General features: G+C 35.3%; 1 protein-coding gene across 3 annotated transcripts; it reads right to left on the reverse strand.

Moving 5' to 3' along the window:
* On the reverse strand, positions 1-15,689 carry LOC112197238 (U3 small nucleolar RNA-associated protein 25). 3 transcript variants are annotated; one of them, XM_024337857.2, is made up of 26 exons: positions 14,479-15,399; positions 14,103-14,367; positions 13,608-13,712; positions 13,220-13,355; positions 12,591-12,709; positions 11,228-11,429; positions 9,848-9,992; positions 9,115-9,238; positions 8,884-8,984; positions 8,651-8,782; positions 7,746-7,826; positions 7,025-7,227; positions 6,278-6,350; positions 5,931-5,990; positions 5,757-5,795; positions 5,368-5,456; positions 5,043-5,107; positions 4,318-4,364; positions 3,511-3,570; positions 2,228-2,299; positions 1,671-1,700; positions 1,485-1,579; positions 1,239-1,344; positions 1,065-1,127; positions 841-912; positions 1-499 (listed from the first exon to the last, which is right to left on the reverse strand). In XM_024337857.2, the coding sequence occupies exons 2-26, from the start codon at positions 14,128-14,130 to the stop codon at positions 425-427; spliced, it is 2,322 nt and encodes a 773-aa protein (XP_024193625.1). In that variant the 5' UTR covers positions 14,131-14,367; positions 14,479-15,399; the 3' UTR covers positions 1-424. The 3 variants fall into 3 exon arrangements, with proteins under 3 accessions (XP_024193625.1, XP_040373923.1, XP_024193624.1); XM_040517989.1 differs by lacking the exons at positions 14,103-14,367; positions 14,479-15,399 and adding an exon at positions 15,430-15,689; XM_024337856.2 differs by having other exon boundaries at positions 14,103-15,399.
* Between the last annotated feature and the right edge of the window lie 1,096 nt (positions 15,690-16,785).

A 16,785-nucleotide genomic window follows, 5' to 3' on the forward strand; every position in this document is an offset into this window, starting at 1 on the left:
TTTTTTACTTTCATGTTACCAGTTTCAGATGTATGTCTATTATTTTCAGGGAATTTATATACAGATACTTTTGGGTCAGAAAAAAAATGCTGTAGTTAATTTGGGCTGGACAATTAAACCAAAAACAAAATTCCGAAAGGTCAAATATGGAACCTTGTACTAGTGTGCAACTTAAACCATGGCCACTTAAAATAGCCGAGTAAAGAATTTAAATCTGAATAACAAATGGATATTTTCTTTGAACATCCATAATAAACCTCAAATCTGTATATCAAGACCTCCCTCCTTTCTCAATTAATCTTATGCAGGAATCTTGGCAGGCAAAGCAGGTCTCAGTTGTTTGTCGGCAAAACAGTTGGCTATTGGGGGGTTTAAGACGTGTTTCATTCTGCATTTTGAAAGGTTTTGCAACTTCACCGGGTCTTCAAGCGAAAGAAAATAAATTCATTTTCGATGACACCATTCTCTTTGCTGGAGCAGTTCCCACAATTCTCTCAAGCTAAAAGGCAGCAAAATCAAAATTATACTTAGTATTCACCATATCAGGGAAGGGAAGTTCGCAAGAGAAAAAAAGAAAAATAGAATATCCACATAAGTTGCATGAAGAAGAACAATAACCAATGCTCTGATACATATTTTATTCAAGTACCAGCTGCAGATCTCAATCAAATTAGCACTATTCTAATGTTGGAGACTTCTTCATCTAATTGAAGAGAACTACACTAGATTTTAATTTAATGGATTAATCATTAAGTTCTTAAATATTCACATCTCCTAAGAAGTTCAACCACCCAATAACAGAAGTATCGTGCGCTTGAAAAAGAGGTTAACAAGTATTACCCGGAGGAGATCAAAAGGAGAAAAGAGCACCGTGCATGCCATGTCATGGGATCCATCAACCATATTAACAACCTGCAATTTAATAACAAGAATATTTGTTCAAAACTTAACCGAAATATGAAAAATCACAGATCAACAGAAATTTGTTTACTCATGTTTTCTTTGATTTGGCGGGAATTAAATTGAGCTGCTTAAACAGAAGGGACAAAAATTATAGTGCTGACCTCAGGGTAAAATTCCTTTCTCTCCGGCAACGAATAGACGATTAAATTCTGAATTCCGCGGATCTACCCACCACCACCAAAAGAACAAAAATTGATTATAGTTTCCGATCACTCTTATTAGGATATACGTATACATCAGCATTTTGACAAGAAAAACAAAGTACTCTGAAGTACCTTATATCTGTGGTAAAAATGTGCTCTCTCTGTGTAGAGCATGATCTTCCGCTTTCCTTCAAAGAACCAAACCCGTGCACGGGAAATATCTTTTTGCTCCGCATATCTAAAGAGAAAAGCAATCCTTGTTGCATTAGTATATTTGCAAACACAAGAAACTGATCGCTGTAAAATTTAATATTTCAGAGGAAACATAAAATGATCAACTAGCAGAAATGATTAACAGTAAAGAGAACAGATTCTCACTCATGAAGCAGACAGAAGGATGCATTCTGTGACTTCAAAAAATTACGAACTCGAACATATTCAAAGTAAGAGCTGATAAATATCATAATCCCACCCTGAGTTAAAAAGTAGATATTACTGACCAAGAAAAGCGAAAGAATGAAACACAAAAATAACAACAGTTAATCCTGGAATTAAAATAATTACCTCAACAGAGTTTTTTATCTTGGGGAAGACCTGAAATAGATCATCAAATATTTCAATATGAGGCACAAACTGGAAAGAATCTACTTGTATGCAAAACACAAAGTGAATGCTTACAAAAGCTCAGCTCTTAATAAAAGGTACTTTTCTTTTAATAATCCCACAATACTTCAAGTCCAAGATTTTTAGACTAGGTCCTTTATTGAAAAATGTAATTAATTGATCTTCTTGGGCTCTAAATTTCTTCAGATGTTTCCCTAGTATACTTCTGTTCTGTTTTACCTTCTTTCAACAAATTTCACATTAGCCAAAGAACTTGAAAGTATCAAGGTGAATTTTAATAAGTTACTTGATTTCACATAATTTTATGATTATCCAAATCACTACTTCTAGTCTAACCAGAGGTTGAACATATTATCAAGACTAGCAATTAATTTAAAATCCTTTTTTGATAAGTTATATTAAACTTCAGAATGAAGTTATACTTCAAAATTAAAATTAATAAAAACAAACTATAATTCACACAGTCTCATGCCATTGAGAAACTTTTCCCAGGATACCTTAGTAGCAAAATGTTCAAAACGAGCATCATCAATATTCACTATTTCATCTCCCTCAAACCGCTGAAAAATCTGCAAAAGTTGAAGAGCAATAGAATGCATTATCCGATGAAGTCTAGATCCAAAAAGAGTACAACTGAAACAGAATAAAAAGAATAAAATCCTACTACCTTACAGTTCAAAAAGCAACTGAATATTCTGATATACGTTTCTTTTTCTAGGTATACAGTTATACACTTAACCTAATGGATAAGCATTCAAAATACACCAAAGGATAGAAAAATATATAGCACTTTCTGCACGCTGTTTTGAGATTCAATGAAACCTCAGAAAGAGCTATCTAGCATAACACATAATGTCCTTTGGCATCATGTCAGGGACTTGGGATCAAATTCCGCCTTCCCCATTTCTGTGTTTATGGAAAGTCAACTTTGTGTGAGCCTCACTCCTAAGTCCCCAACAGGAACAAAATATCCATTTAAGAATATTTTTTTTATAAAAAATAAAAAATAAAATAAATTCAACAACTTAATTTAATCAAGGAATGACAAACCTTTAACTCAATGTATTCATTTAAAATCACACCGAACCACTCATAAATCGAAAGATTGAAGCTAGTTTTAGATCTGCTAACGGCAAAAATTAACAGGTTGAAAAAGGAAAGGAAAAAAAAGAAGTATAGCGGAGTACCTTCAATTTAGTTAAGTAATGATGTTGAAATTATAATATAAAAGACAGATCTGACTCACTCTATACTATTTTAGTTATTCAACCGCCGGACGTTCAGTCAGAAAGCATAGTTGATGCAACATAATTACATCCCTCACTATGTTAGCAAAACTGATTATAGCATCAAAATTCAAAACACAAATATCATAATTGTACTTGTAAGACAGTTCAGGACAGGTTATCTATTTTTCATTTGTTGAGTGAAAACAGTCATTCGAAAGTGTTTGTAACATGTAAACTGGAATCTAGAAAGTTCCAATTATCAGTCGCAACATGAAAAATAAGAGAATTCGAAACACTACACATAAGAAATGGACACATAAAAGTCACTGATGGACAAGACATTTGGGAGGATGCGCAAGGGATCATATGCATCCATCATCCATTCACATTGCTTTTGGATCCAAGCAAGATCAATCTTGACCAAAATATGTTGACCAAAACAAAGTTTCATACTTGATATTTGGCAAGACAATATGAATTAATAGAAGCATTAAAACAAATGTCACAAAACCATCAGCAAACAAGGGACAAGCAAATTTCTTGAGGCATACCTGGCGAACTTGAAGTACCACTTTAGGAAGAACTCCTTTATACTCATGCACCAACTTCACCTGTACATAACAGAAAGTGTTTTTAACTTGCAACGACCATGTAGAAGTATGAGCATGCAACCCTAAACCAACTGGCAATGGGTTAAGAAGTCCAACACCTTATAGATTATTATGCATGGCTTTATATTCTCCATATGAGAAAGATTCACACATAAACATATACACACAGAGATTACCAGTTGATGCATAAGGATGCAAAACTATGATCTGTTGACATAAAAAGGCACATGGTATCCATGGTCAAAAACAAAAACACAATATACAATTCCTTTGTGATAGTAGCATAAGCAGGAATTAAACCATTCCATATTAGCAATTTAAAAAACTGTCCTTCTCCCAGACAACAACAATGATATCTGGACAAGCTTTCAAGAGACAAACAGTCGCTGCCTTTGATACGTTCTTTTCTATGAAGGATCTAACCTTTTGTGTTTTAAATATTGAACATACTTTAACTTTAAATGATCCATATTATGACAAGCATCTAAGTTTCTATTATTGAAAATGCTTACAAGGTCTGTGAGACTTTGACTGTTCTAGAACAATTTTTGATTATGAAGAGATGGGGAAAAGTTAAGAATCTGAATTGAAAGATAAAATAAAAAATAAAAAAACTTACAAAAGAAGCAATGAAATAAATTGTGGGAAAACATTGTTGGGCACGAAAAGTGATATAGAAGACAAAGTACAAATATGAAGAAACTTTCAATCAAAAATTTGTGCCTCAATGCTTATTTCTAAACACACCTTCCCACGGTAATTTGTGCAGTGCTTGTTAAACAAATTGTTTATATCTGCAATAAAAAAGCATCAAGATTAAAGGAGGATAAAGACTTCATGCTAAGAAGTCACACGGGATTCAGTTTGAATTATTAAGCTGCCCCTTTCTTGAGATTGGAACTGAACAGCAGTTTCGATCAACTACAATTCTTTCATTACTGGGTATTTGGCTACCTTTTAACTTTTCTTTGGTAAATGGCAACCTTTACCTTTTATGCATACATTGTTGATATTATCTTTTTATACAAGTTCAAATCTTGTCAGAAGTATACAAGACTCCATGGAAAAGTACACGATAGAAAAGTGGCATAAATTACCTGTCAACTACAGCAGGGTTGATAACCATTTCATGTTAGGTTTCTAGTCTTTCGTTTTTAGATAAAGTAGAGGGAAAATGTACAGGAAGAGGGATGGAGAAGGGATGAATGGAAGGAGAGAGGAAAGGAGAGGAAAGGCATATGACAGGGTACTTAAAATGAAATTTAAAGAACAAAAAAAATATATATATAGCATTTTAAATAGTTATCTTTCTGAAGTTTTTGTTCATCTCCTCTATTCAGTCCTATTTTCTTTCTTTCCACCTCACTTTTGCTATATATGTTCCTCTATTTTTAAGTACGAAAATCAAAACTAGAAACCAACAACAAAATGGTAAATGAGACCTACTTTTCTTTTAAAAGCAGAAACATTACCTGGGTTTGAATAATAACTCAAAAGTATAGTTTGCCTATAAAAAGATGCATGTCCATCCAGGTACCTGATCATAAAAACATTGTTAATAAGCCAATATAATGACATGTCATATAAGTCAGTAGATTCAGTACTTTCCCAACTAACTTTCCAATCCTGGAAACAATATTTTTGTAAAGTATTGCAATATCTGAATATTCACAAAAGTGTAAGCTGTATATAAAGCAGTTCAAGGGAGGAGACAACTAGGAAGAAACATTTCTATGCCTACCACATACCAGAAAACAATATTTGTATCAGTTGGAAAAGATTGACAAGAAAACATACCATGGCCTTATACGCATGATATCAGTTCCATGCTGCTTAGATGGTTGATGGTTTAACTGCTCAACAACTGACTTCAAAAAGTCCCAGTTCTGGACATTTATCAAGAGAAAAGAGAAAAATATAAAATTTGACAAGTAATATAGAATTTAAGTATGTTAAACCACCATAATTCTCCATAGTCAACTATAGCTGTACATTCATCTAGATGTTTACATTCACTATCTAATCCTAGTTTTGCTAATAGCCTAATCATAGGACTGTAACTGCTGAATTGTTATTGCTGTAGATTGCATAGACACGATCTAAATACCTTAAGCATAGTCTTAGTATTGTTATATAATCTGCATCCCCCAATGAGAAGATAATTAATCAGACTATACAGTATTTACCTGCATTGTTATAACATCTGCATGATCAATGATCAGAACCTGGTAGATCAAAGAAATATACGTCCATTAATGGGAATAGAACCAGAGACCATTGAGAGAGAGAGAGAGAGAGAGACTGATAAAGCATAAGAAATGCATACTACCCGATACTGGCAGGTTACAACAAGAAGTTACCTCTATAGAAGAAAGATAGTCGACATCCTTTTCCTTATTTATTTTAGCCTCATCAATTTTCTGGAAAAAATCAAATGCCCACTCATAAGTCATATAAAAAAGAGTTGGACAATAATAATGTCTCCTACGGATAATAGACTCTAATTTTCTAAATTGGCTTCTGTAAGTGCATCTTTTCTCTGGCACTTGGCAGGGAATGCCTTTACATTACATATAGCAATTACTTATTTACACAATTATATTATATACTAGATAGGAACGAAGAAGAAAATAAATTGATTTCGCAAAATACAATTGTAAGCAAACTGATTAGGAACTTTTAAAGATGAGAGAAGTAAATTACGTACTTTCAACAAACCAACAGCAGAAGCAACTATCATATCTGAGGAATAAAAATCACTGTACAACTTTATGCTCCTCCTACAAAAAACAAGAATGACAAATGAGCCTAATATATGTAGTCTCTGTAGTCAAGAAGGCCAACTGGAACATAGCATAAGACTGTAAAGGGAAAAAGGGAGACAAAAGCTTGAGGTTGGGAAACATGACCAAACTACCCAAGTTCACTAAATCACCTCCCACCAAAAGAAAAAAGAAAAGAAGTTCACTAAATCGGCAAATAAATATACAAGCTCTATCAGGTATGGCCCAGTTGGCTAACATGCCTATGTAAAGAAGAAAGTGGATGAGAGGTTCACAAAGGGGGGACATATAAGAAATAAAGCCCATGAAACAACAGCAGCAAGAGGACTAGAAAGCACATAACACTGCTGCCTTCTATTCAAACAGAATGCAAAAAAGGCTGTGGTCCATAAGCAGTCTAAACAGGCACCCGAAGAGCTTTCTAAGTATCAAGGAGTAGTCCTATGACATAGCATAACATTGAAGTACTGGGCAAATACATATATCTTGCCTACTCCTAGAGCAACGTCATCAAAATCATTCAACTCCAATTATGCCTTCCTAGCTGCTACTGTTGCACCAATAACTCAGGAAAGGTCTCATATCGATATTGGATTCCAGTTAAAGCAACAACAACCGCAACAGTTTATCTAATGGAAAAAGGTCGACATGATTATAAGTTAGTAATTTACTTTGTGAACTTGATGCCAACCATGAAATCATCCTTGCTATTACCACCAAAAAGTACTTGGAAGTCACTAGGTTTCGATGACTTGTGAGGTTTTACATTTCCAGAGTTCTGGTCACCTGTTGGTATATCTCTTACATCTTCATTGTCAAGAACCTCTTCACTTCCGAACTCTTTAGAAAATCGGTCCATGTGGTCCACATTAACCTGTAAACACCAACAAATGATATTATAAGAAAATAATCTATCAACTTTATTCCCTCATCAATTATTTCCTTCAGTTAACTCTGACAGAAAAGAAGATACTTTTTTAGGGAATGCAAGGATGTCAAACTCACAAGCATAAGAATTTATATATTTTATGTAATGACAAAAGTGAAGCAGAAAGTTGAGACTAATTCTTAATCTAGTGGGCCTGACAATTATTCCTCTAATTCTACAGGATAACAGATCCACATAATTTACTAGTGATTGCATGCTTGTGGGGTTTACAGTCATTTGTGGTAAGAACACCATATGGGCATCAAAGCCATTGTAGCCAAAAATTTACCATATCTAGCACATAATTTACAGCCTCTCTTGCAGCACTGTAAATCCCTCTGTTTGGTGCAAAGCAAGCAAATAATAACAGCAAATCATCCAAGTAAATTAAATTATGCATGCCACTGTCAAGAGACTACTTTTAAGATACTGTTTAACCATTAAAAACAAAAGCAATGGAATACCTTGTGAGCTGAAGGGGTAAGTTGTATTATCCTCTTAACAACACGAAGTGCAATGCTTGCCATTGGCAGTAGGATCAACACCTGGTGGAACAGAATTACAATAAATCCTCATCACTTAAGCATGTGAACTACATACCACAAGTTGTACATATATGCTCTTTCTACATACCAGAGATATGTATATTATCACAACAAAAAGCAAAAATAATTCCAAGCACAAATTCCAAATATGATCACAACTAAGTGCAAAAGATTACATTAACAACAAATGTGATATAAATATAGCTTTCTCTCTACATTAATGACAGCTATAGCAAAAGATGCTTTTTTATATAAGAACAAAAACATCACTCTTGACAAGCAGTTTAGTTAAATTGTAAAAGGATGTCACATATGTAACTAGTAAAAATGCCCCACTTTTTGACTGTCCCCCAGGGACTAGAAATTAATACGACAAAACTCCAGGTTCAGCGAGGTAATTGTATTAAATAGGGACAAATTTTAGCAGATGGTGCTCTCAACAAGTATCTGGTACATTGCACAACGATATTCATAGATCAAGCTTTCACAGGAATTTACAATTAAATATCAACTAATATAACAGGAGAAACAGAGCAAAATTTATCTGTTACTCTATCATGTATTAGTAGGGGAATCTACAAGACAATATGATTCCACAGAACCAAATATTTTCACACTGATTCTTATCGTCTCAAAAAAAAAAAAAATTATACTCATTATACTATAATTACGTTCTGCAATAAGAAGTGGCATGTGCCCAAACATATGAACCATATCCAGAGATATGGGAAATTATGAAACTCATACTACATCCAAGTCTGGAGACCCAATTAAAAGAGACGTCCAGTTTATATTAAGCACAAGAGAAGAAAGCATGTGTTTACCTTAGGACGAGTAAAGCCATGATCACGGAGACTGTCATCAGTAAGAATTACATTCTTAGCATTTTCCTGATGTTTGGCCACTTGTGAATCATTCTTCATTACAAGATCTCTAGTTCTGAAGATATGGTTCAGCTGCATGGTATTACATCCATCAATCATTATAAGAGGACAAAAATATAAAAACCTTAACTGAAGAAGTTGATTTCTTTCAAGGAATAGGGACAAGCACGTACACAATGCATAATATATGCATCCATGACACTTGAGTCTTCTTCTGATCCTCTGTGATAAAAGGGTTTCTTGTTGCAATGCAGTATATCCCGATAACTATTGACTGAAGAAGGTAGAGGCCCATAACCACAAAACAGATCCAAACTAAGTCAACTTGGTGAACATATGTCCTTTAGAACTGGGATTATATAACTGCCAAAGTGACTAGGCATTTACGGAAATTGATTACTCACAGAGGGAGAAGAATAATCTTTGTTTGGACGAATGAAAATCCTTGCGTCCAGATGTGTTATATACATCCAACCAGTGCTTATACAACTTTTGCTTCAGATCATAACTAGAATCAGGATTAACATCCTGAAAATAAATAAATAAATAGACATTTTAAAGATATGATTCAGCAAATGAAGTAAAGGATGTGATGGAAAAGGCATCCATCACCTAAGAATGATGTAGAAAACTGCAAGAGAGCAGGGATTAAGACCCAAAAAGAAAATCAGGAGATTTTTTTATGAAAGGGGAATATTGATTCCTCTCACAAATTAAAAATAAAAATCTGAACCTTTCTTACAGAAATCCAATGATTCCATCTATGATCTATTCGTCATCAGATTTTAAGAATACATTTGGCTCAATGAATGATCTCTCACTCATTTGTATTGGGTACCTGAGTCAAAATTCATTTAACAAAAGATCAAAGTTGCCAATCGTATGCTAATGTCATTTAATTAGGAGTGATGGGATTGATCAATGTCTGTTTTCTACTGTTTTTTTTTTTGCTTCCCAGTATGTACCAAGTCTCGTACTTGGTGTGGATTCCTTGTCCAATATCTGTAATAGGTGCCAGCAACAAAGATGGCATCCTCTAGAAAAGCTGGGGTCTGTATGGGCGAGGGATACCACCATTTGGTATCCCAAGCCCTACAAAGGACATTAAAAAATCTAGTGTTTACAGTAGAGACATACTTTTATGCAACACTCTCCTGTTCCTGCCCATTTGCCCTTTGACATTCCAGCAGCAGGCACATCCCATTTATATCTCCATTTCTTTTTTGCCAGATTTTCAACCTCTGCTTCTGTTAACTTGTGCTCCAACTGTACACCAAAGGAACTGCAAAATGAAATATATAATAGGGGCATGAAATGCATACAGTCTGGGATGTTTTGTTTTAAAAAAAAAAAAAAAATACTGACATGAAAAGCATAAGAAACAAAAGTTCAGTCTATAAAAGTCCATAATCTTATAGCACCAAAGAAAGAAAAGTTCAGTCAATAAGACTTAGTTATGGAAGAACTCGTTAGGGAAGAAGAGTTCATTTATTTGTGGGTCAGAAAATAAAATCCATGCTTCCCTGTGCACGTCAATGTCTAAGCACTTTGCAAAGTTTTAGTGTGTTTCTTTTTTATTGGCTTGTACTTACTAGGGCATCTATTTTCTTTTCCTCTTTTCCTTACCTTGTTGACGTGAGTGCAACTTTACCTATATAAAATAAGTGGCTTGGTTTGGATGGTCTAAGCCAGCTCTCTAGGTATGGATTCTAGCCAGTCAATATATGATTTCATCTAATCAGCTGACAGAACACCTTTTTCTCATGCATTCACAACCAACTCAATTGTCTTCCTCCATTATGTTGACGACAAAGGAAAACTTGCTGGCGGTCTTTACAGTCAATATCTTATACTTTAAATATTCCAAAAATAAATGTTCCTGTTTCCGTATGCCCCCAAGAAACATGACCTTGGTCAAATTGAGAAGCATTACGAGCGCCGAAATTTCTTCTTTCTTAGACAGAATTTCTGAGGACATAGAACTATTTATACATTTTAACCCATTATATGTTCATTCAAAGGTCTAATGAGACAACAAGTAACCAAAGACCTTTTCCTGAGCAACTATGAACATATTGATCCAAATAAACTCGTCTACATAAATGAACAAGAGTCAGCCATACTTCCAACTAGAGGGGTTTCTTGGCCATTCAATCCTATCTAATGTCATGCTCTTCTAATCAGGTCATGGGTTTTCACCCGAGAAAAAAGTTAAAAAAGGGTTCCTGGGTTAGTATGTTATCATATCTCAAGCTTCATCTCCGATCATTCAACCACACCATCTAAAGAGATTCTCCCTCACCCTAAATTGTCAGTTAGGGCATACTAACGAAACATTACCACTATACCAGCATAATTTAATTATTTTATATTCGTAGAATACTCAAGATTGTTGGCCCTTTCCCTCTGTTTAAGTTTTAAGATACTAGCAATTTAGATCAAGCTTCGCTAAGCAATATATCAATGCATGACAAAAATGAAAAAGCTAAATGAACAAGACATTTCATATAACTGCACCTCAAGCATATTGATGCATCAATTGCAGATTGCGAATGGATTCCCAGGTCCTGTTCTGCATCTGAGTCAGAGGTCTCGCGGTCATCCGAGTCAGAGGTCTCGCGGTCATCCATGTCAGAGGTGTCCTGATCATCCTCGGTTTTTGCATCTTCACTTGCCGGATCTTTCAGTTTTCCTTTCATTGGAAATTCATTGTCACCCCCTATGCAAATACAGTAGAAGAAGAATTAACTGCAGTTTGGCACATGAAAAATAAAATAATAACTAGACAAAAGAGTGATGCTAGGAAGATGATCTAAGAGACTTGCACTAATATAGATGAAGCATGATGTTACCTGACAATAAAGTAAAATAAACTCAATTATGGAGAGTAAAATGATAATGAAAGATTGGCTTTCTTCAGCCTCAAAACCCAAAAGATATAAACAAGTTTTCTTGAGCTTGAATAAAAGCTGTTTCTTTCGGAAAAAAAATAGTGTAGTTTAACGGTGGATATGAATTGTGCTTCAATTGCTCTTCTATGAGGGGTCAACCAGCAGCTTTAACGCATCACCAATCAGTAGTTTCTTTCTTTTCTCAAACATAGAACTGCAATTACTCTTGTTACTCTTGTCACAGTAGTTTGATCCTTATGAGGAAACTAAGTTCACCAAACCTTGGCTCACCATGAGTCAGTCCGTGAACCTATTTATCCAAGAAATGGAGATCTAACAGGGAAAAGCATTGTTAAGTCTTAACAATTCTCTACTCCCACACATATAGGGGTGACCACTAAAAGAAAGAGGTTAGGAAGTAATCCTAATTACGAAGACCAGACTAAATTACATAAAGATATATTAGAGTGGACCACCAATAAGAACCAAACATATATATATATATATATATATATATATATATATATATATATTAATGACATATGGGCTTCTGGAGACCAAATATTATAACTAAAAGAAAATACACTAGGAAATAGTAACTATTCAAGGTCTAAGAAAACTATTTGGAATCCAAAGAGGCTGATCACGAGGGCAAGAAAACACAAAGAAGGTATGCACTGAAATTAGTTCAGTTAAGGCACTAGCCACAACAGGAGCAAAGCTCAAGTCCCACAACTCCAGTCTAAATATCAATAGTTTAAAGTTGTTCCACTTCAGTCGTAAATATTAAAACTCAAAATTAACCATGTTTAACTTAGTACTGTTTACAGTATAAGTCATTTCTTTTATAAAATCAGACATATTAGTTATAAATTCCTTAAATCTATGCACACAAAAATACCATAAGGAAATTTATGAAACAATGAACTGAATGAATTTTGTAAACAAAAAGTTCAGTAACATTTTTATGAAAATCAGATAAGTTCTACCTTCTACACCATCATCTACTTCTTCCAAGTCACTAGAAGATTCAGTTCCGTCGTCGTCATCGTCATCATCCTCCTCCTCTTCTGAGTCCGAGTCACTTTTACCTTCTTCTTGTCTTTTTCTATATGCAAAAGAAGCACAGTAACTATTAGTTATAAATTCCTTAAATCAACTATTCTATAAAATAACACTAATAAATGAGGTTAATTATCTATAACTTCCCACTACTGAATCCAAATTGACTGAAATTTATATTCTTCTCAGATCCCAAGTTCTATAAGATACCAAGAATGATGAAATACTTCACCAAACAAGCATCCAAAACCACAAAAGGTAATTCAACATAGCTTTTTTGTCCTTTGTCCGTTTTACCTTGTAAACTCAGCAACATATGAAGGAATTAGCAGCATCAAACATGAGAAACCCAAAGTACAACTGATAAAGGACCGCCTCACTCCTTGAGCAAACTTTTATAAACTACAATTCATATCCTAGCCCGCGGAGCACAACTAGAAACTAAGACTGCCCAATAGCCCAAACAACCCAAACAACTTTCTATCAGTTAGCTATACAGCCTATACTCAATAGGTCCAAGCTAAGAGCCTGAACAAATCCAGAACATTTAGATTACCTCTGCTTATAGGCAGCTGCAACAGCTTTACTAGATGACCCTAGTGCCATCAACAATTTGTCATACATTGATGGCTCTTTATAAACTATTTCTTCTTCGGAAGCCACACCATTGGATTCTTCCTCTAGCAGCTCCCCTGCACAAGAAAAATTACACAGATGTTGAATTTCAATACAAAGACCATGGCCATTTTTCTAACCATCCCCAATTTCAACAGAAGAAGCATTACCAAATATCAAAACTTCCTTATTGTAGTAATCAAGACTAAATTTAAACAAACTCGGAGGATAAAATGAACACCTCAATTACTAAGTTTACAGAACCAGGTCCACTCCCCAGTTACTAACAAACAATTACATATATTTTTCAAACTGTAAATATAACATGCCTGATGAAGTAGATGAGGGGCTAGCCGCCGCAACCTTTTCTTCTTCAACCCGACGACTTTTCCCACCTTTCTGGAACTTGTTGGGCATTTTGCGTTTTCTCCATCCTACCAAGCAAACCGAAAAAAAAAAAAAAAAAAAAAAAAAAAAAACATACAGAACAGCAAAATTAGAATGAAGATAGTGAGAGATGGAACCTTGCATGATAAAACATAATCATAGCACTACTAAATCATGAGGAGCTTAAAGAAAAGCTAAAACCCTCAATTGGGTTGAACCCTAAATCAAGGGGCAATGCAAATGAGTAGGCATTAGGCAAAAGCAGCACACTTTTTACCAATAATTAAGCAATTCATCAAATAGCAGAGAGCAAAGCAGCTACACCATGATTGACTAGACCAGAAAAACCAAAGTGGACCTTCATCAATACTATAAACCCTTTTACAATGTCTACATGAAATCAATCCAAAAGCCCTGATTTCCTTCAAAAAAATTACCTGGGTTCTGGCCTGATTGCTTCCCCATGTTCGGAAACTTCAAAGCAAAGAGGTTTAGCGGCTGAATTTAACCTACCCAAGTTCGAGTTAGGACCTCTAAATGTTGGGTTTCTTCAAGTTACTGGAATTTCCGACTTTTCTGTTTTCCCTCTTCTGCCTGGGGTTTAAGGAAACAACGAATTTGTTAGGGTTTAAGATTTGGGTGCGTCTGGGCTACTCCGGGTGTACGCTACGCTGAAGAGGGGCCCAGTTGTTTGGGTCGTTCCTGTCCACAAGTTTTGAAAGAGAAGGGCAGTGATGTAATTCTCCAGATAACGACTGTTATCAGTAAAATTACTCCGTTACTCTCTATGGATAAGATCGGCTTCAATACTACCTTTTTGGAAAGCATCAGGTTTCTTTACAGACGTTGCTGTCAAGTTTCGAACTCCAAGGCTGTACTTCCATGGAACCGATTTCTTCACTCACCATCTGATTAACAACTTTTTGCCATTCCTAATCTGAACCCTGATGTGATCAAGATGAACAGAGAAGCCAATTACCAATTTTTCCCAATCAAGATGGTCAAGAAATCCGAACCCGAGCCTGAGAAGCCCGGGAACTACACACCCAGATGCATGCTGGTGCAGTTCTTCTGGGAATGCGAGAATCTCCGACCCGATTATGGAGAAGAAAGATAACCCGACTGAGGAGGAGATTAGTGGGTGGTGGCCCAGCCACGTGAGCAACACGTGGCAATTTGATAGAGCAAATGTTGTGTGGGAAGGGCCTCATTGTCATCATCTCTTCTTCTTTCATCTCTGCTCTCTCTCTCTCTCTCTGAACCTTTCTGTTTCCTCCGAAAACTATCATAAAGTAAATAACAAATTGATGAGATAGACTATATGATAGGTTTCTCATCTTTTGGTGTTGCCTTAGCGACTCGCTTGGTACTCCGGTACGCCATCAGGTGACGCTAGCCAGCCATCAACTCAATTCCGAACAACATCCCCATCAGAATCCCCGAGATCAACCCCATTTCCGCAAATTCCAATCACAGCCTCCCAGTGCAGAGCCGCGGATTAGGGATCGGAAACCGAAGAAGAAGAATAACGAAGCGAAATGAACAAATGAGGTAAAAGACGAAGAGTTGCAAATACGAAACTAAAAAAACTGAAGCTCCGAGGCTGATTGTCAGGTTCTAGAACACGAATTATGAACTAGCAGAGACCATAACCATCTCCTTGAGCAGTAACGCGCGGTAGTCATAAAACCCAGAAATACCAAATGTTCCAAAAGACCAAAACTAAATTCGTTTATAGTATGATGAGTAGAAGAAGTTACTTGCCTCATGCATTCCTAGCAGTCGCCGGATTCGTCGAAAATAGCTGAAGAAACCACCGGAGATGCCGAAGCTTTCGGCCATCAATTCTCCTCCTCGGGACAAACCAGTACCAGAGGAAGGTCGGCGACAATGAGATGAATCGAACGGCACCGGTGCGACACTGTGAAGTGGCCGGACGGAGGATTTCCAGTCAGGTGGCAGGGACCGGGTCGGGAGTCCGATGCATTGATCTGATCTTTTTTTTTATTTTTTTTTATTAGAAGATGCATTGATCTGATATGAGCCATATATATAATCTTCATTTATTTTAATTTGGGGTCTGATTAAGTAGTGGACAAACATACGGGTGATACGGCTTAGATGGCACCGCATGGATTTCCTTTTTCTTTAAAATAATTTTGAAAATTTTGAAATATTTAAAAAATTGTAATAAATAGTTCGGGTGTCTGAAAAATTCTCCAAACATCCTGAGGGACTCTGTGCATCGAGTAGTTTATCATTAAAATCACAAATTGAAGGCATATATGCATATATAGGGTTGGCCATCTTGACCTCTATCAAGACGACGACAAACTGGGTTAATTTTTATATAGTATCTAAGACTACGTAATAAATATATTGGTAATGTTAAATTTATCGATTTTCAATTTCAATTTTTTGGATCACACATAATCCTTATATGCCTACTAATATGGTTTAACTTGTTTATTAGTTATATGAAAAAATATTTTTTCTTTAACCAACAAGGTGGAGGAAATAGAATTTATCAAAATCGACCATTGGATGTTATCATGCCAAGAAAAATTGGTTATGGTCAAAATTTCAGTTATTTTTGTTGTCTTTTGGGTCGTGATCTTACTAGGTCAATCTTAAACCCTAAATACCATATAAAACTAATATGTTCACAACTGCTTATTCACAACTTCTTTTTTCAATCAGTCAGCTCTCACACTATCGTGGATATAAGGTATATCAACCAATATAAAATTTTTGGGAAGTTTATCTTTTCGTGATTCAGCTCCCCTTAGGGAAATATATAAGCGTATAAATTGTTGACCACTTTTTTTATGTCGAAATAATGGCAAATCGGGTTAATTTTTTTACATAATACCTATTAATATGCTATAAATAGATGGGTAATGCCAAATTTATCGATTTTCAATTTCAATTTTTGGATCACACAAAAATCCTTATATACCTACTAAGAGCATCTTTAGCAATGCTAGCCATTTTTGAGTCAAATTTGAGCTAAAGTAGCTAAAAAGTCATTTTAGCTAGCCACTTTAGAATTGCGTCTGCATCAATGCTCTCTATTTTAGCTAGTTTTGAATTTATATTATTTTTTAAATGAATATTAAA

Source organism: Rosa chinensis, chromosome 4 (assembly GCF_002994745.2).
Source record: "Rosa chinensis cultivar Old Blush chromosome 4, RchiOBHm-V2, whole genome shotgun sequence".
Classification (NCBI taxonomy): Eukaryota; Viridiplantae; Streptophyta; class Magnoliopsida; order Rosales; family Rosaceae; genus Rosa; species Rosa chinensis.